General features: G+C 51.9%; 8 protein-coding genes across 8 annotated transcripts; 2 read left to right on the forward strand and 6 right to left on the reverse strand.

Moving 5' to 3' along the window:
• Positions 1-376: 376 nt before the first annotated feature.
• N7462_002744 (uncharacterized protein) lies at positions 377-2710 on the reverse strand (the record flags this gene model as incomplete). Its single annotated transcript, XM_057074470.1, has 2 exons — positions 377-2637; positions 2698-2710. The coding sequence occupies 2 exons, from the start codon at positions 2708-2710 to the stop codon at positions 377-379; spliced, it is 2274 nt and encodes a 757-aa protein (XP_056938111.1).
• Positions 2711-3036: 326 nt separating this feature from the next.
• Positions 3037-3918, forward strand: N7462_002745 (uncharacterized protein; the record flags this gene model as incomplete). Its single annotated transcript, XM_057074471.1, has 2 exons — positions 3037-3105; positions 3160-3918. The coding sequence occupies 2 exons, from the start codon at positions 3037-3039 to the stop codon at positions 3916-3918; spliced, it is 828 nt and encodes a 275-aa protein (XP_056938112.1).
• A 349-nt stretch (positions 3919-4267) lies between these two features.
• On the reverse strand, positions 4268-6750 carry pmt2 (uncharacterized protein; the record flags this gene model as incomplete). The annotated part of the gene is made up of 5 exons (XM_057074472.1): positions 4268-4911; positions 4983-5742; positions 5798-6350; positions 6417-6547; positions 6619-6750. 5 exons carry the CDS (start codon positions 6748-6750, stop codon positions 4268-4270), a joined length of 2220 nt encoding a protein of 739 aa, XP_056938113.1.
• Positions 6751-7850: 1100 nt separating this feature from the next.
• Positions 7851-13347, reverse strand: N7462_002747 (putative MFS monosaccharide transporter; the record flags this gene model as incomplete). The annotated part of the gene is made up of 9 exons (XM_057074473.1): positions 7851-8208; positions 8333-9028; positions 9094-9219; positions 9359-9634; positions 9722-9799; positions 9870-10238; positions 12024-12818; positions 12895-13032; positions 13175-13347. The coding sequence occupies 9 exons, from the start codon at positions 13345-13347 to the stop codon at positions 7851-7853; spliced, it is 3009 nt and encodes a 1002-aa protein (XP_056938114.1).
• Positions 13348-13874: 527 nt separating this feature from the next.
• On the forward strand, positions 13875-17350 carry spt16 (chromatin-remodeling protein SPT16; the record flags this gene model as incomplete). Its single annotated transcript, XM_057074474.1, has 7 exons — positions 13875-14057; positions 14143-14227; positions 14290-14411; positions 14482-14634; positions 14699-16124; positions 16194-16792; positions 16856-17350. The coding sequence occupies 7 exons, from the start codon at positions 13875-13877 to the stop codon at positions 17348-17350; spliced, it is 3063 nt and encodes a 1020-aa protein (XP_056938115.1).
• Positions 17351-17875: 525 nt separating this feature from the next.
• N7462_002749 (zinc metalloprotease) lies at positions 17876-18919 on the reverse strand (the record flags this gene model as incomplete). Its single annotated transcript, XM_057074475.1, has 1 exon — positions 17876-18919. The coding sequence occupies one exon, from the start codon at positions 18917-18919 to the stop codon at positions 17876-17878; it is 1044 nt and encodes a 347-aa protein (XP_056938116.1).
• Positions 18920-19519: 600 nt separating this feature from the next.
• N7462_002750 (CDC50/LEM3 family protein) lies at positions 19520-21073 on the reverse strand (the record flags this gene model as incomplete). Its single annotated transcript, XM_057074476.1, has 6 exons — positions 19520-19619; positions 19679-19841; positions 19906-20626; positions 20694-20790; positions 20852-20888; positions 20974-21073. The coding sequence occupies 6 exons, from the start codon at positions 21071-21073 to the stop codon at positions 19520-19522; spliced, it is 1218 nt and encodes a 405-aa protein (XP_056938117.1).
• A 1322-nt stretch (positions 21074-22395) lies between these two features.
• On the reverse strand, positions 22396-23580 carry N7462_002751 (SWIRM domain-containing protein; the record flags this gene model as incomplete). Its single annotated transcript, XM_057074477.1, has 1 exon — positions 22396-23580. One exon carries the CDS (start codon positions 23578-23580, stop codon positions 22396-22398), a length of 1185 nt encoding a protein of 394 aa, XP_056938118.1.
• Between the last annotated feature and the right edge of the window lie 510 nt (positions 23581-24090).

Raw genomic sequence — 24090 nt, forward strand, 5'->3', positions numbered from 1 at the left:
GTCTCGCACTCTCGAATAGAGACCAAAGATTCGGTAATGTCTGTTAAATGGGGCCATATATGGAGACGCGGCAAGATGCAATCAGCCGTTAGAGTCTTGGTCCTAGTTACAGCATGTGCTTTGTCTTGAAAATAGATATAATACCATTCTTCAACGCCATCGCCACAGACGTAATCGCTATGGGATCCAGTGCCGTGTTGAAAAAAATAAATGAAAGAAGGAACAAAAGAAAGAAAAAATCCGCTCAAGTTTACGGGGAAATCATGGAAGAAAGGGGGAATATCGTCATCGTAAGGTGGAAGAAAGAAAAGGAAAATATCAGGGCCTGTAGTCTCTCATAGCTCTTCAAAACAATAAAAGATGAGGAGAAAGGAGGCTAGACATCTGCATACTCATGCCGGGCATTTGCGTTGGTATCGCCAAAGAGCCACCCAGCCTCACGACAATACCGCGCTTCTCGGCCATAGACGCCCACTTCGCTTGCCCAGCAAATCACCGAGGCATCGACTATGTCTGCGATGACACTTTCAATGGCACCCAGGATGCTCCAGCCAATTGTACCTGCAATGAGGCCGACCACATAGGCGTACAGGCTGCCTCGAATTGTGCCGCCGGTAGCAGAGGTATTTAGACTTCGGGCAGTGGTGACCCACCCGCCAAAGCCCAGGGCCAAGGACATTATGAACCGCGCGGCGTAAAGAATCAGTTTTGAAAGACGATAGGAAAGCAAAGACGACGAGGCCCCGTGAGTGCGAGCATACGAGCTGGGATGCAAAGACGTCGAGGCTGCCGACGGGGCGAGAATAGTCATTTGGCTCAAGCCTTGCGCAGAGGCTCCCAGTGGTTGGGAATGAATTGCGGCGTAGGTGAGCGAGAGTGGATTGGTCAAATAGGCGATGGGGGTGGGGACCAGAGAGTAGGCAAAGAGGCTCAGCACCGAGGAGAGGCGGCTTGGGAGTATGAGGAGAGGGAGTCGAATCAGCATTCCAATCAGACGAGATAGACAGATTGTGCCGAAGAGGGTGGTGGTAGCATGGATGACGGCTGCCTGAACAATCTGCCTCGACGTGGGTGCTGGTTTGGCCAGACGGTGGAAGTACCATTGGCTCACAGTTGCAGCGGTGACGGCTCGCTGGACGCCAGCAATCACACCGATGGACCAAAGGTAGACCAATACAAAATATGCGCCCAGCCACCAGCTACTGACATTGATGATGAATGATCGCGACTCAGACAAATGGCCGCCGAGGAAGACACGGGTAAACATGAGCATCCAAAGCCACGTCCAGGATGCCACGCAGACCAAAACACCCATCCCGAGCGCAAGCAGCTCGGGATTCGCGGAAAGGATTCGACATGAGAATTCGAGAACGCCAATTGCCTTTCCAATGGACTGGCGACCCCTGACCACGTTGTAAATCCATAGGCTGGCCATGATAAATGGGACAATTGAGCCCCAGCGCATCGCTTTGTCCTGGACGCTGGATCCATGCCAATCGCCCTTGAAGCTTGAAATGAAGGGATAGAGGAAAAAAGAATAAAGAATTGTGGGGACAGCAATGATAATAAGGTAGACAAGCACCCGCACGTAAGATCGCAGGAGAGCGAGCCATACGAGAGAGACTAAAACCGATACAATTGTGTAGACCCCAAGCCTAAAGAACGATCGATGAACTGTGAAATAGATCGTATCACCCCATTTAGACTTGTCTCCGGAGGGAGTAGAGGTATGCAAGTAGACCAAGAAAGCGGTCGCAAACAAGCTGGCAAGAGCGATCAAAAAAAGCTGGCCCCAGAAAATATCATGCATGGATGTTTCGGATGTCAGAGGGGAAATCGAGGCTGGAAAGGACGACGTAGAGCTTGGTCGTCGCCGGGCTTCTGAAGAAAACAGCGGTTTGGTTTGTTCTGACGGACTGTCATCTCTCGCATAGCCGAAAGAGTCACCTTTCACCGACGGTCGTTCTCGGAATCTCTGAATAGGTGCCGCCTCATGAATGAGTTCAGAGGCGGCACGACTATCATCGTTGCCTGCGCCATCCCGCACAGAGTCTTCCAGTCCGATATCAACCAGGTTACTCCTGACTCGACTGTTGCCAGGACTAGCGTCAGAAATGTGATCTTGCTCAGCGACCTCTGCTACCGTTTCGATCCGGGACTGGTGGATAGCAGGAAGCCCTTTCTCCCCACGCCATGAGCTTTTGATACCCTTCCCGTTACCGGGACGATCATCATATTGAGAGTGCTCCTCATTAAAATCCACTGACTGATTCGAGTCTTCATCATTTTCTGAGGATTCTTTCAGATGGCTATCACCAAAATGCCGTCTTGACCGCTGGAGTGCATAGAAATCAGCGATCTCCCGCTCGCGCTCAGTCTCATCGTCTTCTTCGCGGAATTCATCAGTGGCACTAAAGAATAGAGGAGCCTGTTGCGTTGATGCTCGGGAGGCAAAGGGAAAATTGGAGATTTGGGATGTGCCATGTCGATATGGGTCACCGCCTCTTAGGAAAGACCGCGAGGAAGGGTTTCGGGAGCTGCCATGCCGTTGGCTTGGAGGCACTCGGCTGTTTCTTTGAAGCTCGTCCGGGCGAGAAGCTACTCGCGACTGTGACTGAGCGAGAAACCGAGACGCATCTGGAGTGATGTGCGTGGTTAGGCAGCGTTAAACAAGCGGACGTGACCTTTGATACTTACACTCCGAGAACATGGCCCACTATCGGGAGATCCGCCTTCGGAGGGATGGTGTTAGTGTGTTCTTTTTAGTCGTGATACGCAGAGGGGATGTAATGTGCATGGAATTTAAATAAAGAGGGAGATAAAATGACCCTCGACTGAGTCTACCCAGTCTTGCGAAAGAGAGAAAGCCAAATAGGACGGGAGGGCAAGAGGTCGCGCGATAAACGGCGGTCATTCAGGTGATGCAAGCGTCATCCGGGCAGGTCAGGCCCCGATAGCTGACTCAGCCGGCGATAACCATCTCCTGAGCTGCGCGCGCACCACAGTCGTCACATCCACGTTGGAACAGCTCTCTCCATGTCACAGCCATGGGATTATATTGCTAAGCTTGTCTGCATTGGTGACTCAGGCACCGGCAAGTCCAGCGTGAGTTGAATGGGTGTGGAATAGTCCCAGAACCCAGCGCTAACCAAGCAGCAGCTCACCATCCGCCTTTGTGAAGGTCGCTTCTCCCCCTCTCACGATGTCACGATCGGTGTCGAGTTTGGATCAAGGATTGTGCCAGTTGGACCACCAGCTTCACTAGAGCTTGGTCTAGATGACCACGCTCGCCGCTCATCTGGACCTGCTGACGAGGCGTCAACGGAGGAGTCGACAGCTACCGGTCTACCTACTCCGCCACGAAAGCCGCAGGATGCGTCCCCCCAGAAGCGCATGAAGCTATCCCTCTGGGATACTGCTGGCCAAGAGACCTACAAATCCATCACACGCTCTTATTTCCGTGGCGCTTCCGGCGCCCTACTCGTGTTCGACATCTCGCGACGCTCAACCTTTGTATCGTGTACCCAGTGGCTCCAGGACTTAAGGCAAATCGCAGAGGATGGTATTGTTGTCATTCTGGTCGGAAACAAGACCGATTTGGCCGATCAGCAAGCAGAATCCAATCAGCGACAAGTTACCCGAGAGGAAGCTGAGGAATGGTGTTCTATGAATAATATTGTTCGTTATGTGGAGACCAGTGCCAAATCTGGAGATGGTGTGGAGCGTGCCTTTTTGGAAGTTGCAGAACGTATCTATCGCAACATCGAAGCAGGTCAATACGACCTCAATGACCGGCGTAGTGGAGTGAAAGGGTTTGGCGCCTCTGGAGGTGCGAATACCGGCGTGCCGAGAACAGTGACGCTGGGATTGGATGATGCAATGCGCAAGGGCAGTGGCTGGACTGGGAATTGTTGCTAGGGTCTGATATCGAGATCTGACTGGGGATATCGTTACTCGGGGGAATCACTGATCGGACAAATAATTCTCGACCTGATTTAACCACAAGGACTAATACACGATGCGACATGCTTCGGTGACTGTAATGAGCAAGTACATATAGCATTTGATAAATGCACTGCGAGACAAATATTGCATTTTTCATCACCACAGGAAATGGAAATGATGACTATCAAGAATTGTGTAGATCCTCCTAAAGCTCAGTGTCGCCACATTAAAACATTGGGTGAAACGAGAAAGTCTATCAACGTTCCCACACCCACAGAAAAGAATACAAAAAAGTATTTTGGTGTTCTTCTTCAATCATTCGTTAATTCGAGATCTTCCATCCGGGCAACCAACGTAGGTGGATCCACTGCTGGTTAGATCCCTCCATTCCAAAGACAATGGCGCGGAAATGAATGAACAGCCCAATAATGAGCATATAGAGGATAGCATAGATCACGGCAGACACCTTCGTATTCAACGATCGAGTCACCCAATCCACGCAGAAGCCGAAGGTGATGATGGCAAAGTAAAGCGCCGGGTAGTAATGGTGAACATATGTCACTCGGGCCATGATGATGAAGGGCAGGTAGTGCAAGACCCAGCCAATGAGTGGGTAAATACCTGAATAATGGATGTGGTCCATCTCCGCCTGGCTCAGGTCCTGGTATCCTCTCTGCCAGCGCAAAAGATACCAAGCAAACAGAAGGCCAAAGGCACCAAGACTGGCAGTGCTACCCCAGTAGACAATGGGATTACCGAGGAGATAGTACTTCACGACACTATCATCCCAAGAGCACATCCGCAAACCAACGTTCAAAATGGGCCATTGCCAGAATTGGGAAGCCAAGTCATCCTGCTTATCTGGGTCAGGAACCAAGGCGTTGTTCGAGGTCATCATGGCCACATTTAGGTGGATGAAGTCCTTCAAGAAGGGCGATTTGTAAGAGCCCGGGTCACCAGGGGGAACTGCATACACATGGTTAGTCTAATCTAGTCAAGCTAGAAAGCAGTCGCAAACTATGAGAGGTGAGACTTACGGCGCTCATTGTTGTGCGATTCGACATTCCAATGGGTGTAGACATCGCCAGGCTTGTTTTCCTTCACACAGGTAGTTTCAATTTGCTTGAAACCCCATTGCGGCAAGTTGACATTGCCTGCCCGGAGGTAGCAGCCTAACACTGGATGGCGGAGGCGGAATGCAGTCGTCAATGTCCGGATCTTAGAGTGGTCGCGAGACGCAGCATCATCCACCACTTCAATCTTCCAATGATCCTTCTCATCTCCGATAGTAATATTTCCGTAGCAAGAGACCTCATGGTGGGACTTTGAGACCGGAGCTGGGATGGCGTGGGAATGCAGGTTTCGACCAGTCTGTCCATGAATGAGGCGGATGGTATCACCGTCGCCAATGAATCTCAGATCAGCCTCGGCATCATACTCCGGCTCGCCTCGGCCTGGGTAGATGAACCAGTCGTTGTTCGCATCCTTATGGTGGTAACAGGTGACCTGCTGCTGGTTCGATCCCTCAGGATAGGTCTGAACGTGCGAATGCAAGAGACCACCACCATATCCCATGTTCTTGAGGGTGACTCGCGAACCGAGGGCAATCTCAAGAGGGCTGTCCTTGCCAACTTCGGTGCCGCGCAGGTTTGCCTGGAATAGGGAGCTCATTTGGGCATCTCCAGGTCCACTGTTGGACAAGACAAGGAAGTGCAGATAGAAGGAGAACATATACACCAAGAGAGGAATGACAATCAAACCTCCCACACGGGCGAAAAGGTGCTTTGCGAGCACAGTCTAATAGCAGATTTGTTAGACTTTATTTTGAACAGAACTAAGGGTGCAGACTCACTGGCGGCATCTTCGCATCCCCGAATTTATTCCACAGGTCCTCCGCTGTATAGAGACCAACAACGGCAGTGGCAAAGAAACCAACCCATTTCACGCTGCAAACACATCCAATGCTGAGTCCAGTCAGAAAGAGCCAGACAAACCACTCCAGGGAGAAACTGGCATGTTGCAGACGGTGGAATCGGGCCCAGCACATCATCGTTGTGAAGGTGAAGCAGAGAAGCATGGAATCCAAAAGAATGAAGCGAGAAATAGTTGCGTAGGAGTTTTCAAATAAAACCATCAAACTGATCAACCAGACTGTAGCCCGGCGGAAGTTCAAGTCGCGGGCGGTATAGTAGGCGAGAGGAACACAAACGGCGCCAAATAGGGCATTGAAAGCGCGCATGAAGGTATAGTCTACATCTTCCGGATACTGTTCACCGGACTTGAACTCGAAGGATCCATTGTAGCCGGCCAGATAGCCAGAGAGGCCAACCAGCATCTTTCCGAGGGGAGGGTGAACATCGAAATAGAACTCGCGCTTCAAGTAGTGGGAGCCGAACTTTCCGAAACTGGATTCTGTGTAAGCCATTGTTGCCGGGTATGGTATTAGATCACCGATTTCATGAGAGTCTTACTGGGCTTCATCCCAGGTCACAATGTTCGAACGCCCGATACGATAGAGACGAGTGAAGAGGGCGAGGGCGGTTAGAACGATGGGGGCAATGATTGGCTCCCAGCTCGCAAGAACGTGTAGGAAAGAGGGGGACTAAACCCAACAGACAGCCAGTGAGTTAGTGAACAATATCGCCATGAGCCTAGCAAGCGGTGGTTTCTTACCTGGCCCGGCTTCGTCTTTCTGGCATCGTGATCGACGCTGAAGGTGGGAGGTTGAGGCTTTCCAGAATCAGGAACGTTTCTGCGACGCAGGTCGGCATCGAGCTTCGCTCCTGTGCTTGTGGCGGTATCCATTGCTGCCTTGGTCTTGGAGTCTAGTTGACTCGACACGGATTAAAGAGGGTGATAAACGAAAGCAGGAAGATGGGGTGGTAGGCACCACCGTGGTGGGATCGTTAAGGAGAGGAGCAATAATAGCAGCGCTCAGAGGATCATAGCGACCCTACAGGTCGCAGAGAACAGGGCTAGATCGCCGAAAGACAGGAAATAAGAAAATTAAAAAAAAAGGGAAGGAAGAAGGACAATGTCGACAAAAGAGAAGCCGAAGAGCTGGAAAAGAGGACGAGCTGGCCAGAAGGAATAAACACGTCCGTTTTGGCGTTAGTCCCGAGGGGGGGCCGTTTTCGGGCGAACGTGGCAGCTCCCGTGACTGCGCTGCAGACGGTCAACAAGTATACTCCGCCCCAATGGGTCACAAGCATAAGATGTTTGAGATAGTCGAATGGAGCCAGCAGTAGCTTATTTACATCGGTCTTACTGTCAATTGTTTATGCCAATGCTTTCAAAATACAGAGGACATGATACCGCATTGAAACATGCCAGCTGGGTATATTCGCGCTCTATTTGTTAAGGGGTTCTAGACCCAGAATCATCACGCCCATGTGATAGATCCACAACAATCATCACCAAAGACAACAAGCACAAAATTGATGCGAAATAGAAGATCAAATTTACATGTAAATGAGCCAGGGAGACAATCTATCATCCGTACAGACCATACTTCTGATGACAACAGGGCCTGGCCTACCATACTCCGTACCATTTATCTCCCAAGATGAACATCAAAATAAGAAAGGGTCCCTTGGTTTTCCTCTCATTCTAATAGACAGACCACACAAATATAGCAGCACATGTAAATAGCATAGGGCGCATCATTGATGCCAAGGACTTGCGCCAGGGGTTGGGTGGAAGAAGGGGGTATATACGGCATGGATGAGGACAACGAGGGGTCAGTTCAAAAGGAAGGAGGCAAACCCCCGAGAAACAAAAATGCAAAATTGAGGGAAATTGGAGATTTGAGGCCGGCAGCAAAGGCATGAAAACGAACCACGAGAGGGGGAAAAAAGCAGGGATGAAACGCCATGTCATGATCAATCCTCGCCTAGCGATCTTGATTACTCGTCGCCATCGTCTCCCTGCTCAAGGCGTCTATATTGACTCGGACTAGTGCCAGTACTCGATCCCCGGTGACGATTTACCATGTTGGAGATCCAACCACCAATGCCCTCCCCGCGATGACTGCCCTGATGAGAGGATTTCCCGGCGCCACCATGGCTCAAGGACGGTGGATCGATGTCGAGCCCGGGAATGGCGCTCTCTGTGCCGAATTGGCCATACTGCCGACGAATATCGAGCGAAGGCACAGGCGAACCAGCACCCATGAGAGAATTCCGCTCGGCATCTGTCACGGGGGTGGGCATGGCAGTCGTCGCGTCGCCGAACAAGACATTCATATCTTCCAGGCGAACGCCACTGGTTTCGGGATACAAAAAGTATACTAGGCGCAGCAGTCAGTAAACTAGCACAGATTTCTTTCGAAATCAAGGAGAATGACGCATGGGGGATGAAGAAATCCTTACCAACAACAAAGCTGCACGCGCAGAAAAATGCATGGACCAGATACAGGCGCCACTTGATCACACTCTGAAGAACTGGAGTTACCTCTCCTACTAACCAATTGAAGGCCCAATTGCTTGCAGTGCTCAGACTGGCTCCCTTGGCGCGAATGCTCAAAGGAAGAATTTCGGGCGGGTACAACCATGGGATCGGACCCCAGGACGCTCCGAACGCGGCATTATAGATCATGACGAAAATAACCGTCAAAGTGCGGGTGGCGCCAATATCGATATAGATGAAATATGAGATCAGGGACAGGGATATCAGCATGGCCACCGCACCTGTGAGGAGGATCGGCCGGCGGCCCCACCCGTCCACTAGGTACCACGGTGGGATGGTCGACAGCAGGTAGCTAATACCGTTGATTCCAGTCATCAGGATCGCGTCACGGCCAACCCAGCCAGCCGATTCAAAGACTAGGGGCGCGTAGTAGGATATCACGTTGATTCCGTTCAGCTGGGCCAAGGCCTGTGCTGACATGGCGATCAAAACCCGCTTCCAGTAACGTCTGAACATATCAGCATATGACCGTTCGCCTTCCTGTCGCTGAATGAGGACATTCATCTTGATCTCTCGGTATTCCTGTCGAGCCTTGTCGTTGTGGATATCACCCCCGCCGTAGAGATTCGCAATAACCACCATGCCTTCTTCGTCGTGATCGTTGTCCAGGAGCCATCTAGAGCCAATAATTCTTAGATAACGGGGATCCGCAAGGGAATGATCAGACTTGGGGAGGCTTACCTGGGAGATTCACAAATAATCAAGCTCCCAACGCCGAGTAAGGCGCCCATGACGCACTGGCAAAGCAATGGCAGGCGCCACGAGTAATCCGATTCGATGAAGCTACAGAAGTAGTCCACCCATACGCTAGTCGCATACCCTGCAATGTTTCCTGTAAATTCTATACATGCCAACTTCCCTCGATTATGAGGGGGCTGCGGGGTAGTTGTCAGTGGGTTTCGCTTTCGTAGGGCATGAGACCGTGATCCTTACCGAAATTTCAGACTGGTAGACGGGGACGATGGTGGACAAGGCACCGACACCGAGACCAGCGATGATGCGGCCAACCATCATCATGGGCATATTGAGAGCGAACGTCTGTAGGGCCCCACCAATAAAGAACACGGCCGAGCCATAGAGGATTGTCTTTCGACGGCCGATCAAGTCACCGATGCGTCCGACCAGGATCGAAGAGATAAAGGCTCCGATCTCCAAAATGGCCACAACCGTGCCGATGGTGGCTCGAGAAGGTTGGTCGAAGTAGTCTCGAAAGTACCATCCACTAGGCGAGGATTAGTTTCTGTCATGATGTTTGGCTTGCCAGCTGGCCCTCCGCAGACAGAAGGGAGATGTGAAAGGGGATACGAACGTGATGATACCGGACATCACTCCCTGGTCATAGCCAAAAAGGAAGACGCCGAGGGATACGAAGACACTGGTGAAGTAGCTACGGCATTTTGTCAGATCCGGGCGGCCTATCGAGTCACGACCATTGATCTAGACTCTAGGTGACTTACAGTAATGGCTTTCCTACCAAGCCATGGATTTGGGCATTCTGCCCATTGCGGGGGGACATGATGCCGGCTAAGATGCGCTCGACTCTCGATATCCGCCGGGGTCGGGGATTGGGGATCTGGATCTCCTTCTCAAAGTCACAGGCGACGCCGTGGTCGAGGTCTGGCGGGTAGTGGACCCGCTTTGACGAGTGTTTCCTCCGTCCTCGTCGTCCGAGGAGTTGTCGGTCAAGGGATTTGCGGAGATGGATCTGAAGGGGATCCTCGGCCTCGGCGAGCTGCTCGGCAAGATCCCCGGTATCTGACCAGATGGAGAACTCTGACTCGCCCGAGCGAATCGACGAGAGCGAGGATCGACGGCTTCCCTTCTCGCTGGCGGATTCTAGAGTGAACTGCGTTGGGGAGTTGGGGAGGGATCGGAGGGGTATGGCGCGTGGGGATGTTGGCGGAGGAATGTTGGCGGTGGGCGGGCTGATATGGCAGCCCCGGTCGTTTTACCCAGCGAGATGCGAGGTCGATCGTCGGGACGTCGAGACGGACGATCGGATCAGGCAGACAACTGCCACCTCCTTCAGAATGCGGAGGGGGAACAAGCGTGTCTTACTAGTGACGCCACACAAGGCGGATGCGGTCACGATAGGCAGTTCGTCGCTCGTCACACCACGCGATCGACGCAGGATGACGGAGCGATCGCGGAGAAAGTGACTTTGCGGGGACGTCAGGTGAGTTCCAGCAACCCGAAAGGCTGGAAAGCGGGCGAGGGGAAGAGAAGGAGAGGAATGGGGATGGGAGAACGGAAGAGGGAAGGAAGTTGGCTGATGGCGAGACTAGTGCTGTAGTTTCGAGGTAGATTACAGATGACTGGTCGGGGGCCCTGTGGCCTTGTTTTCAATAAAAAAAAGAGAGGAGGGAAATAGGGAATAGGGGGTGCAGGCGAGAGAGGAAGTATGAGTATGTGTCTGATTGTGCGATAAGAGTAGGTATACGAGTCAAGAGAATCGGAGAGAGCCGGTAAGGAGTGAAAGAAGGACAGGGTGGGAGGATTGAAGAATGGTACAGCGCACTGAAGGTGGAATTAGGAATTAGGGAACGTAAGAAGACAAGTTACTGAATCCCAGAATAGGAGAGCCCGGATTCAGCCCAGCACCAGGGGCCATTTGCGAGGAAAGAGCGGGCGCTACGTAGTTAAAGGCGTCCTGATGTCAAATCCGGGCAGTGATCCACAGTGGAGCCCCCCCCCAACCCCGATACCAGCGCCCGATCTTTACTCTTTACGAGGATCTTGGAGAAGTGATGGGTCGACCTGGTCGGGATTGTCGTGGTCGGTTTGACATCCTTTTTTTTTGTTACTACATTTAAGGGTTATATAGGGTGTCTATATAGGGGTCAGATACGTTCTACCAGATCGTACAGAAAGGTACATGTAATCGGAGGCCCAGAGGGCCGAAAACAAACAGTCGAGAGCATCAGCCACGCGGCAAACCCTCCTGGAGCCTCTTGGCGGGCATGTTCCTCCGACGAAGGGGTTTTGATAGCCCAGGTCGTCCCACAGCCATCCATCTTAACTGCTACATACCATCATCTATAATCGATGTGCTCGCGGACGATGGCCTCGACAGTCTTTTGGGGGTACCTACACCCTCAAAATAGTCAGATCAATAAGTTCGGGAGACCTTGTCCGCAGTACTCCGTTGCGAAGAAGGTTTACTGAAGGCCAGTAGAAAAAAAAAGAGTATGAACAAGTAAGAACCAGCAAAGACTAGTAGATCCGACAAGCGCGTCGGTTGTACGACACCTGACACGTGGGCACAGCTCATAAACCTTGCTCCCCCATCCCAAACAGCCTCAATATACCTAAGTAGACTACAAGGTCTAAACTCTATCAAGGTCCGTTCGCGGTACCTGCTGCTACACCACACTGCAAGCTGACCCGGTGGGATGACTCGATCTGAAATTTTATCTCTATAGGGTATCATCATCTGCAGAAATAAATGCAAAAGGTCGTTCAACAAACAAATACACAATATGTAGCAAAGAGTGGGGGCGGGGGAGCGTGTCAGAGGAAGCACGTAAGAGTAAATACAAGTTAGACGCTAGTTCAGCAGGATATCATAACCATCCTTTTGTATGTGCACAGCATCGTCCAGACTGGCATACCGTCGTCGTACCAGCTCGAAAATCACAAGGCCCGCACTAGTGCTAGGCACTTGCCGAAGGGCACTGCCTGCAAAGCCTCGGAACAGCCACGCCCGCCAGCCGCCAGCCCTGGTGGCTTTGCGTCGGCATCGTTTCCAGGTTTCCTGGTAGGCGTGATAATATAGCCGCATCATCTGCTTCCGGGAATGATCCAGGCTCGCCTGGTGATCCAGATATTCCAACCGGCCCAGATGCAAGTCTTGGATCCGGCTCAGAGGGTGCTGGATGGCTTGCTGGGCAACTGATGCCACCACGCCGGCCATCATCAGAAAACACGGCTCCAGGGCATAGTGTGGCTTGATGAGTGGGACCCCGCGGTCGCTCGATCCGGGGGAAGGAAGCATCTCAAGATGATCGACATGGAGTCCTCCATAGTACTGAGTGATAAAGGAATAGTATGCCTGCGATTTGATATATTCAAAAGCAGAAAAGAAGACAGCATAGCCCAGCGAGTCCCGCAAGAAGGACAGACTCCAGCCAGCGAAAACCCCTCGAAGGCCAATCTGTTTCAGCTTGTGGTGTCCATAGTGCCACATGCTCCGATACTGTCCCTCTAGCATGTCACTGGTCTGTAAACGAACCTGGAGGGCATCTAACGGAGCCGCCACTATGGATTGAATCGTGCCAGCAGCAAAACCAGCGGTGAAGGTTGCCGATGGAGGTGCAGGAGGCCAAACTCGTTTCGCTCCTTGGGATACCGGCTCATGAAGGGCCCCGAGGACCTGTAAATAGGACGTATACAAGACGGCTCCGACTCTAGATTAATGCAAAAAGGGATTCGTTAGCCCTGTCGGCTTCCTTCGGTTGGACAAGTCTGTTGACTTCGACCTACCCAGCGTTCGCCATTAAAGGAGGCAGGACTTGATTTGGAATGAAACGCCATCCATATGTCTTGACAGCATGAACCAATAGCCCAGGAGTCGTGGTATGGATGGACCATTTGCCATCTGCGACACGGGGGTTCACAGCTCTTGCGAATGCCTGCGGTAATGAGGGGCCGGAATTAGCGGATCGGATATCGAAGGATCGAGAGTAAACAGAGGCACTTTACCATATAACTATAAAAAATTAGTCCATAGCTCTTTAATTTTCGTATTCAAGGGAAGCCATACTCAACGCGAGTGCGGAAGAAAGCCTTGATCGGGGCTCTGAAGTAGAAAGCAACCATTTGTGCACTGAGAGCGCGGACGCCCGCGGCGGATGCTCCAGTTGCAGCATCATTCCGTGACTTTTTCCGAGGCGACCCCGGCTCGACGAGATGGGGCTCCAGAAATATAGGGTTCATCGCAGCTTTTGTCGTTCCGGTAAAGACGCTCCAAGCATCGCAATCATACCAATATCCGTTCTTTTTCGGGAGTTCGGCACCCAGGATTACTTTCGGTTCAGATTCGTTCAAAGACTGAGGCTGTCAACGCGAGTGACAACCACCTCTGAATCAGCAAAGAGCATAGTGGCGACTCACTTGCCCGTCGTGATTTGCGGGCTTCAGATGTGGAAGAAGTAGTCCCGAGTCATTTGGAGCGTAGAAGTCCTCTTCCGCGGCCGCAGCCCACGCTAATCCCTAAAAGGCAAAACTGAGCACGGGAACTCAAAACGCGCTTTTCGCGTCCGCCCTTCTCCTTCTCTCTCTCCACGGGTCAGCTCCTGCTTGACATCACCACATCCCCTTCCACCCTTCCAGCTCATTCAATTTTACTTTCTGTTCAGTTCCATCTTCATATGCGATCTTGATTACAACTTCATTTCCCAAAACCCTTTCGCGACCGGTCTCTCGCTGCTGCCAGCAAGCTAGGCTTGCACCAGGCTTCCAAGATGGCTGAGAAGATTGCGATTGACAAAAACAACTTTTTCAACCACCTATCGAATTTTTATGCGTCATGGAAGGCCGACAAACGCTCGGGAAATGCTCTTTATGGAGGCGCCACATCTATTATCATTTTGATGGGCAAGACGCAAAACGATGAGGGCTCTTTCCAGAAGAACAATGCCATGCATGTATGTCTCGTTCCTCGTCACTGATGCGATCAATTCCTTCTTCACTTTTGATTTAATGTCGTCATTGCTAATCGATTGGTCTTAGTTCTGGCTTCTCGGATACGAATTTCCTGCCACCCTTTTCGTCCTTACTACCGAGGCGATTTACGTGGTCACAACAGCCAAGAAAGGTGAGTAGTTTTGACTCTATCACTCCTACATATCGTCTCTTACTGACATGATCGGTCTGTAGCGGAGCTTCTTGAGCCGCTGAAAGGTGGAAAGATTCCTGTGGAGCTTCTGGTGACCACCAAGGACCCAGAGACAAAAACCAAGGCTTTTGAGAAGTGCTTGGACGTTATCAAGAGCGCAGGAGTGAGTATTCAATTTCACCTGATTTTCAGGCCGCGGAGACCAGTGTTGGCTAATGGTGAGATGATGACAGAACAAAGTTGGCACCCTACCCAAAGACACCACAAGCGGACCCTTCGCCGACGATTGGAAACGTGCATTTGGAGATATCTCTAAAGATGTTGAGGAAGTGGACATCACTCCTGCCCTGTCAGCAGCCTTCTCAATCAAGGACCCCGAAGAATTGGTGAGTGCAATGATTCTTTCTGGAGAACAAGAAGACTACTAGAGACACGTTGCTGACAGCACAGGTTTCCATCCGAAATGCCGCCCGAGCGTGCAGCGGCTTGATGTCGGAATACTTCGTGGATGAAATGTCGCGATTGCTGGATGAGGAAAAGCAGATGACACACAAAGCTCTCGCCGCAAAGGTGGACGGGAAGATCGACGATGCGAAGTTCTTCAAGAAGCTAGCACGACTGCCCGCCGAATTCGATCCCGAACAGATTGACTGGGCTTATGGTCCGGTTGTACAGAGTGGTGGAGTTTACGATCTGAAGTTGACTGCCACCTCTGACAGCAAGAACCTGAAGCCGGGCATCATTTTGTCTAGCTTCGGAATTCGCTACAAAACATACAATTCGCTCATCGGACGAACCTATCTGGTGGATCCCAGCAAATCCCAGGAAGCCAATTACGCTTTCTTGCTTACCCTCCACGAAACTGTCATGAAAGAGATCAGAGACGGTGTGGTAGCTAAGGACCTCTACAATAAGGCACTCAGTCTCGTGCGGTCGAAAAAACCCGAGCTTGAAAACCACTTGGCCAAGAACGTCGGTGCAGGAATTGGAATTGAGCTGCGAGACTCCAACATGGTTCTTAATGCCAAGAACAACCGTGTTTTAAAGAACGGAATGACTCTGTCTATCTCTATCGGGTTGACGGATGTAAAGGATTCTGATTCAAAGGATAATGGCGTGTACTCCATGGTCATCACGGATACGGTCCGTGTTGGAGAGAGTGGGCCTCATATCTTCACAAAGGACGCTGGTATCGACATGGACTCTGTTTCCTTCTATTTCGGCGATGAGGAGGAGCCTGAGAAGCCCGCGAAGGTGAAGAAAGAATCGAAATCTAGCGCCGTGGCGAGCCGGAATGTCACTCGGACCAAGCTTCGAGCGGAGCGTCCCACTCAGAGCAATGAGGGCGCCGAAGCTCGTCGCCGTGAGCATCAGAAAGAACTTGCGACAAAGAAGACCAAGGAGGGTCTTGACAGGTTCACAGGAACCACTGGTGATGATAATGGTGTGGCTCAGAAGAAGTTCAAGCGTTTCGAATCTTACAAGCGTGACAATCAACTGCCAACCAAGGTCAAGGATCTTACAGTCTATGTTGATCACAAGGCCCACACTGTCATTGTCCCCATTATGGGACGGCCGGTGCCATTCCATATCAACACCATCAAGAATGCGAGCAAGAGTGATGAGGGCGAATATGCTTATCTGCGTATCAACTTTCTCTCTCCAGGCCAGGGTGTCGGCAGAAAGGACGATCAGCCTTTTGAGGATCCATCAGCTCACTTCGTTCGCAATTTGACTCTGCGATCTAAGAATAACGACAGATTCGCGCAGGTTGCGCAAGATATCACTGAGCTCCGGAAGACAGCGTTGAGACGAGAGCAGGAAAAGAAGGAGATGGAAGACGTGGTGGAGCAAGACAAGCTCGTTGAAATCAGAAGTATGCTAGGGCGACAGCTCCCCTTCCATGATTTATGAGATTTATCCCACTTACTAACCTTGTATCTAGACCGACGACCTGTGAAGCTACCCGATGTTTACCTGCGGCCACCGCTGGATGGAAAGCGTGTCCCTGGTGAGGTGGAAATCCACCAGAATGGTCTCAGGTACTTGTCGCCTTTCCGTAATGAGCATGTCGACGTGCTCTTCAGCAACGTCAAGCACTTGTTCTTCCAGCCCTGCGCCCATGAGTTGATTGTGCTCATCCACGTGCACTTGAAGACTCCCATCATAATTGGCAAGAGGAAGACCAGAGACGTGCAGTTCTACCGTGAAGCGACTGAAATGCAGTTCGACGAAACTGGCAATCGTCGACGGAAGCACCGATATGGAGACGAGGAAGAATTCGAGGCTGAACAGGAAGAACGACGGCGGAGGGCTGCCCTCGACCGGGAGTTCAAGGCATTCGCCGAGAAGATCGCGGACGCTGGTAAGGACGAGGGCACAGACGTCGATATTCCTTTCCGTGAGATCGGGTTCACGGGTGTTCCCAACCGCTCCAACGTCTTGATCCAGCCGACAACAGACGCCCTTGTTCAACTCACCGAGCCACCGTTCATGGTGCTTACTCTCAATGAGATTGAGATTGCCCACCTGGAGAGAGTGCAGGTACGTTCTCCTTTTGCCCCCGCATTCCCCCAGCCCCTTCTGAAGTGCTAATGGTGTTTCTAGTTCGGTCTTAAAAACTTCGATCTCGTCTTCGTCTTCAAAGACTTCCATCGGGCCCCGGTTCATGTCAACACGATCCCCGTTGAGGCACTGGAAGGCGTCAAGGATTGGCTTGATTCCGTTGACATCGCTTTCACCGAGGGTCCGCTGAACTTGAACTGGACCACAATCATGAAGACGGTCGTCAGCGATCCGTATGGATTCTTCGCCGACGGCGGCTGGTCGTTCCTGGCTGCCGAGTCGGACTCCGAGGGCGGCTCCGATGAAGAGGAAGAGTCGGCGTTTGAATTATCGGATTCGGAACTTGCTGCTGCCGACGAGAGCTCCGAAGAAGATAGCGAATACGACGATGACGCAAGTGCGGATGCGAGCGAAGAGGAATTCAGTGGTGACGAAGAGAGCGGCGAGGATTGGGATGAACTGGAGAAAAAGGCCAAACGCCAAGACAAGGAGAATAGGATGGATGAGGATGATCGCGGCACCAAGCGAAAGCGCTAGGATTCCCCGATTGTTTTGCGTTTGGTTTGAGTTAAGAGTATGAAGTCTAGGGCTAAATACGCCATGCTCTCCTCTTCAATCCCAGGCACATTTTGTTCTTTTTAAAAATTCAAGCCTTACCCCTTCCTGCCATGTCTTCATACTTGTGCTTTTTTTCTATTTTCAAAGCTGAGATGTGAGATCGGACAAGTACGATACGAAGGGACTACCGATTCAATCTACAAAACCATGCTTCTTGCAGTGTTACACTATGCAACAACCTTTCATGAATTTGGTACATTCTTCTCCTATAATCCAGCGTCAAGCACTAGAAAAGTAATTGTCTAACAAGCTTTCATTTGAATGAGTAGAAGAGAAACGAAAAAGTACCTCAAAAGGCATATGGCACATGATTTCATCCAGCCCTTGAATTGGTGCTGGTAAATGCATCCAAAGTCTTCCCTATCCCCCCTCCTCCCGACTTGAATCCCCTGCTTGACCCGAGTTTCAACGGCCATGCTATATGTATCTTCCTTCTCGCGTCCTTCATTTACCCTCCCGCATCGACGCCCACATATTCCGCATCCGCGCATTCTGCCCCGGCGTAAACGACTCATAGCACACATCAGACGAGTAGTCCATGAAGTCATGCACGGCGTCCACTCCAGGCAAGCCTGGGCATGAGTCCTTCCGCGCGGGACACCCATCCGTCGGCGTGCTCTGCTGTGGCGTATCCGCGATGTAGTCGCCTGGGTTATCCGCCGCGCACGACTCCCCTTGGAACGTGTGCAGTAGCCCGTTCCAGTGCCCGATCTCATGTATTGCTGTGCCGCCCCGGTTGTACAGGTCTAGCACGCCGCCGGGCATCGTTTGCGCTAGAACATTGCACCCGTCCTTGACGTACACGCTGGCCGGGCTGCTGGCGTTCACCGTCGGGTCTGGCAGGGTGCAGAAGCCGAGTACGCTCGAGACGAGGTCGCGGGGGCCGTTGCGGCCGGCTTGGTCGGGCGTAGCTTGGAGGTCTGTCTGGAAATAGACGTTCAGCGTGCGGTAGGTGCCTTTGCGGAGGGCCGTCTTCATGGCGACGTCGTCGACGTTGCGGGCCCAGTTGTCGTTGACGTGTCGTGTGACGCCGACGAGATGGTAATGGATTGAGGCATCGGCGTAGGCGTCTTGAAGGATAGAGATCTGGTTGGAGGAGTTAGAAACAAAATGTTGTTCAATGTTTCGGATATAGGAATCAGGAAGTGGTAGTCTGTTGGATCCCTCGCAGGAGCGTATGGGACTAGGAGGGCACTCTCTCACCTGGGAATTGATCATACTATCAGTGACCTGGTTCCGCTCCGCTCTGCTGCTGATGATATGAAACCAAGTCTCGATCTCGATGGGCCCCGTACGGGCCTCGGTGCCGGCCTCGTCGGCCTGAGATTCATCTCCTCGAACCTGCTGGAGGGCGCTCAGAAAGGATGCATCTGGGTCTTCGGTGGCGCAGATTCCGCGTTTTTGAAATGCCGCAGGGCTGCAGTGAACCTGCAGTAGAAACAGCGCTGTTATAAGTACCGCGAGCGGGGCGAATGAGTGGAAGCCCATGATATCGGGTCGTGCGGCGGGTGCAGGTCGTGCTGGTCGTCGTGATTGCCCGAGTTGTCGTGTTTCCTCCTCACGCCCATCGATCCATGGACATATCAGGTTCTCCCGACTCCCTTGTCTGTGAATACGGTTTGCTATATGGGTTTGGTTAAAGCGGCCCGCCCACCTGGAGCCTTACCTTTCCGAGATCCATGGGCTTAGAGAATGCTGCGTCACGGTGGAATGCATGTCCCGTGCAAGGGGGGAGCGCCCTGTACGGACAGATCGGCATAGGCAATGCCTGCGGGGCGGAGAATTAGCACTTGTCATTGGCATCTGGCAAGGCCGGCCAATTCCTCGGCCGGCGAGATGAAGTCATTCGAGGGTCGAAAGAAGGAAGAAAGAATGCTCGTTGTTGTGACGATGTTAGATACATGGAAACTCCTTGATAAACACCCCCATCCGGAACGGCCCATTTATTCACAGTATAATATCATCTCAGGGAATTCTGGAAAGGAAAAAGAGGAAGAGGAAAGAAAAGAAAAAAGAGCTTTAACAAGGTGGGAAGAAGAGGGCCACCTGCAAAAAAAAGAGCAAAAAAACAATAGAATGCGAATTTTGTTAGGCATTTGATCGCATTCGGTCATCCCGTCCGGTAGCCATCGCGGTGGTAGGCTGATTGGTTGAATCCCACGACAAGTAGGTGTGGTCACCCAGTTTTCTAAGAAAAAAAATCAGCTTTGCTACTTGGGCTTATCGCGCTTGCGCGAGGAAACATACCTGGGTCGAATCAGGTAGGCGACGGTGAACAGAGCGCCCAGGAGCACACAGACTCCACCAACAACGACGTAGGCAATGCCCATAAACGGGTTTTTCCCACCAAGCACGGTGCGAGTAGTGATCAGAAGCGACTTGGTTCCGTCGTACTCGGAAACCGGGAACTCTAGTTCGATATTAGCAAATGAAGCATTCTACTTTTGTTATCGAAATAAAATCGATCAACTTACGATCAGTGATGTTGACTTGATATCTTCCTGGCGTCAGGGCTGTGTCATCGTTCCGGCGTGATAGCTTGCTGAATGATGGCAGGCCGGCTGTTCGCATCCAGACCATGAAGTCTTCATCCTCGTTGAGATTAGGAATGCCAGTTTTCTCATAGGTGCCATTGTACTTCTTCCAGTTGCGCGGGGGTACCACGTCGTACTTGGAATACTTGGTCTGTTTGATCAATGCCTTATCACTACTCCATGCAATCCCTTGCTTGGTCATGTTATACTCCTTTGCGTCGTTGCTGTCCAGGTTGTAAGGGTTTCCAATCGTATCGTTGAACAGAGAATTGGCGATCAGACCGCACGGGTAATACGCCTTGCCGGTAGCAGAATCCGTCTCGAGAGGCGAGCAGGTACCGCCCGAAATCGTCCCGTTGGGAACGGCCGTGCCCTTGAGCTGGTCAAGGTCCAGCGACTGAACATATCGGCGATGGTTCTGATAGAAATTGGTGAGGCGGTAGTACATGTAGACGGGCGGTCCCATAGACTCGGGGATCTCGAAGATGAGAGAGCAAACGGTGCTGTCATCGGTGGCATTGTACCATCGCCGCCAAGAAACCTGGTCCTTGACGTCCGTCGTTGATTTGAACGTTGCCGACACGCGATCGGGAATATAAGTTCGTGTGTTATTGGGGGCATCGGAGGAGCAGTCTGTATAATCGATGACAATTTCTTGGACCTAATAAGAGCATATTTCAGTCAGATCTGCCCGAGGAAACGAAATCGCGACACAGGATCTTCCATACAGTCGAGCTGGCCCAGATGAGGACACCACCAATAGGAGCGAAAAGGACGCCGACGATGAAGAACAGCGGGAGAACACTTTTGGGGGTGAGAATCGGTCTAACGGGACGCGTCAGTCTATTTCGGGATCGGGATATTCGGGAATCGTCGCAAAGCTCACTGCCAGGCTTTCAATCGTTGCTGCCGGAACGCCGTGTCTGATCGCACAAAGGCCCATCAAGTCAGCGGGGAAGGACGGAAGGGGATTTCGATTGTTAGTAGGGGATAAACGATTCAACGCACTGGCGGGTCTCCGGGACTTGGGCTTCTTGTCGGCATCGGCGGCGTGAGCACGCTCCTGCTCATCGATAGACTCCGCACGAGTCACCTCAGCCTGCGACATATTGGCGAGGGGGTTAAGCGCGTGAATCGGATGGTGTAAAGGTGGATGAAGAGAGACGGGAGAATGAAGGAGGGAGACGTCAGGAAAAGGTGGCGCCGGGCGGAGCCATCACTGGATTGGCGCGGGCGCCCCACAACCTGGCGAACCACACTGCCTGCTGGTTCTGGCCACCTTGTGATGACAGCCATCGGGAAGATAATTATAGAACCAAAGGTACAGAGTATGCATAATTGGGTTTGAGTGGCATGGGAAGGGTTCCTCGCTCTTCCTGGCCCTCCTATTTTTTCCACCATGTTCCCTGTCCTACGAAATAAATACATAATTTGGCAAAAAGGAGACCACCTAGTTGCGCTAAAAGAGTTAGCGCTCCACATAGACTTTAATGATTTACTACATATGCAGATGCATACTACGCCTATGGCACTCAAAAGTTTAATTTGCAATAGATATATCATTCAAAGAAAAAGGAATAGTATCTGGTCAGGGTATCAGGTAACAAATCATCCGTGTGTGCTCTTGCAGCAACCCTCCGACGCAGCCGACAGAGGGGGGGGGGGGAACAAATCACAGGAAAACAATGGAAACAATGAAAAAAGAGAAAATATCACAGAAACACCGCATGCTATCCCAAACCTGCCATTCTAGATAGGGGAAAAGAGGAGAGAGAAAAGATGAAAACACCCAGACGCCCCAAAGCCAATACCCGAGCTGAAAATCGCGAAAAGCCATGCATAAAGTCCAAAGAACAACATCGTGTGAGAAAACAAAGAAGAGTGCAAGGGAAAAGCAAATAGAAACCCTGTACCTGAGATGACACAGAATCATCATGCATAGTGGACATGAAAAAGAGAGCAATCATGAAGCCCGAAAGGTCATTGTAAAGCGACCGGAATTAAGAGTAGATCCACCACCAGAAAGCAGAATCAGCAGTCGACGTGAAGAAAAATTCTGGTCGACTCAGAGGGGCAAAGTGCCAAGGATACTCAGTATCCAACCAGAGCCTTATCCAAATGATATGAACGTCGGAACGTCGAAGAATAACAAGCAACCGGATCGGTACAACCGGCTCACTGCCGTTGATAAAGCAGACCACTCTGAAGGTTGTGAACAAAGCCAAGAGGCAGGAAAGAAGGTCTGGAGATGAGAATATCTGTGATGATGAATTCCGAGAAAAAGGGAAGCAAAAGCGATGGAACCGTCATAATGTCATGGGGACGGCCGTTCGTCAAGAAAGAAAGGGAGGAAAGAAAGGAAGGGAGAAGGGATCCGAAGAACAAGGTGCCAGAGAGGGAGAGAGAGAGTGATGTGCCATCACAAACTGATTACAGGAAGTGAGTAAAATGTTCTGGCTTGAACCAATCCACTCGGTCATAGGCGGTCCAGAGTTTGCTGGCCTTGTTGACATCGATCTTGCAGGCCTGCTGAGCATCGGTCTTCCGGAACTCCTTGCCTACACCGAGAGCCCGCACCCGCGCCTCGAAGATTCGGCGTTTGCTGCAAAGGTAGGTGGCACAGGAGAGTCGCAGCGTGGAGGCTAGGTTGAGCTCGGCAGGACTGAGCAAATGTCGGTCCGGGTCATTGCTCAAATCCAACATCTGACCTTTCCAGTCAGCCTTCAGGGCCTTGGCATTGCTACCAATTGTGTCCAGAGGAGGGGAGAAGTCTGGGAGGGCCATGAAATCCGTGTCATCCCGGTTTGTTCCCAGGGCACGGGGCTTCGAGACCGACGGAGGGGAGTCAAAGGAGTCCAGAGCCTGTTGCTTGGGGGTTGATTTAGGGGTGCGCTTGACTCGAGTCCGTTGAACGCGCGGAGGCAATCCCCCCATCTTCTTCACGGGGGCCGGGGCAATCTTCTTGAGCTTAGCCTCCGCATCCCCCGGTCGGTGGCGATTCATCAAAACCAGCTGACGCTGCAGAGTGTCCCATTCCTCGCGGGCCCAGGCAGCCGGATTGCGGTTATACTGGGTTGCGACGGTGGGAACACAGGACAGCGCCAGTAGGTATTCCTCGCGCGAGGGTCTGTTCCGCTTGTTCTCAAACCGAGCCATGTGGGAATTGATGTGCTGCTCCACCAAGGCCTCGGCGGCCGGGGGTGGAATGGGACCGAAGAGGGGAGGCTCCTCCCGGGTGAGAGAATCATGGCGAGGGAAAAGCACGGGGTCGCGCGCAGCGGCCTCCGCGTCACCCTCGATCTGGTCAGCAGTATGCGAGCGTCGCTTCTTGTTGGCGCCCGTGTAGGGAGTTACTGGTGGCGACGGGAGATCCATCTCGGACTGGGTACGCTTGCGATCAGCGGAGATGGGGGGAAGTTTCATATCACCCATAGAGGAGGGATCGCGCCTGGGAAGAGGTGAGGGTTGAAAGCTTTCCAGGGGTTTGGTCTCTGGAGGAGACATAAGGCTAGAAACAGGGAGACGATGCATGCTGGACGGGTGTTTGCTGCCCGATTGCAATTGTTGGTTCGGCTGCTGCTGCTGTTGCAGCGGCTGCAGACCAGAGGAGGCCATGATTGTTTTTTTCCCCAAGGGAAAGAGGAACAGCGCGGAGATGAGAGAAAAAAAAGATTCTTTGTTCTTGTTTCTTGGATTTTTCTGATTCTGTCACAATTTGCCAGGATAGATGGATTTGGGGGGGGGGGGTAAGGTGGAGGAAAATGTGCAGTGAGATCGGGAGAGGCGAAATGCCTGAGAGGAAGTATAAGTTGGGTTGGTCGAGGAGTGGGGAAGGAGAGAAGGAGGCAACAGGGGAATTGAAGTAGTTTAATGTTGGGGGCGACACGGCGGCTGGAGCAGGATTCCAGCGCCAAAAGGAAGGGGAGCGCAAGTGAGAGTAAGTGAATCGAGTTGTCCCCGATGTACTGCGGTTGACGAGGGTGGAAGTCAATGGAAGTGAATGTCCAACACCCGGATTTGTCAGGGCCCAATGGAAGTGGCGATAACCGGGGTTAAGGCCAATGGCCGACAAATGAGTCAACACGAGTCAACACGAAGTTTCCCGTCTTTCCAAGTGGGGAGGGC

This window comes from Penicillium macrosclerotiorum (genome assembly GCF_028827735.1).
Source record: "Penicillium macrosclerotiorum strain IBT 26536 chromosome Unknown utg000002l_segment0_segment0, whole genome shotgun sequence".
NCBI classification, from domain to species: domain Eukaryota; kingdom Fungi; phylum Ascomycota; class Eurotiomycetes; order Eurotiales; family Aspergillaceae; genus Penicillium; species Penicillium macrosclerotiorum.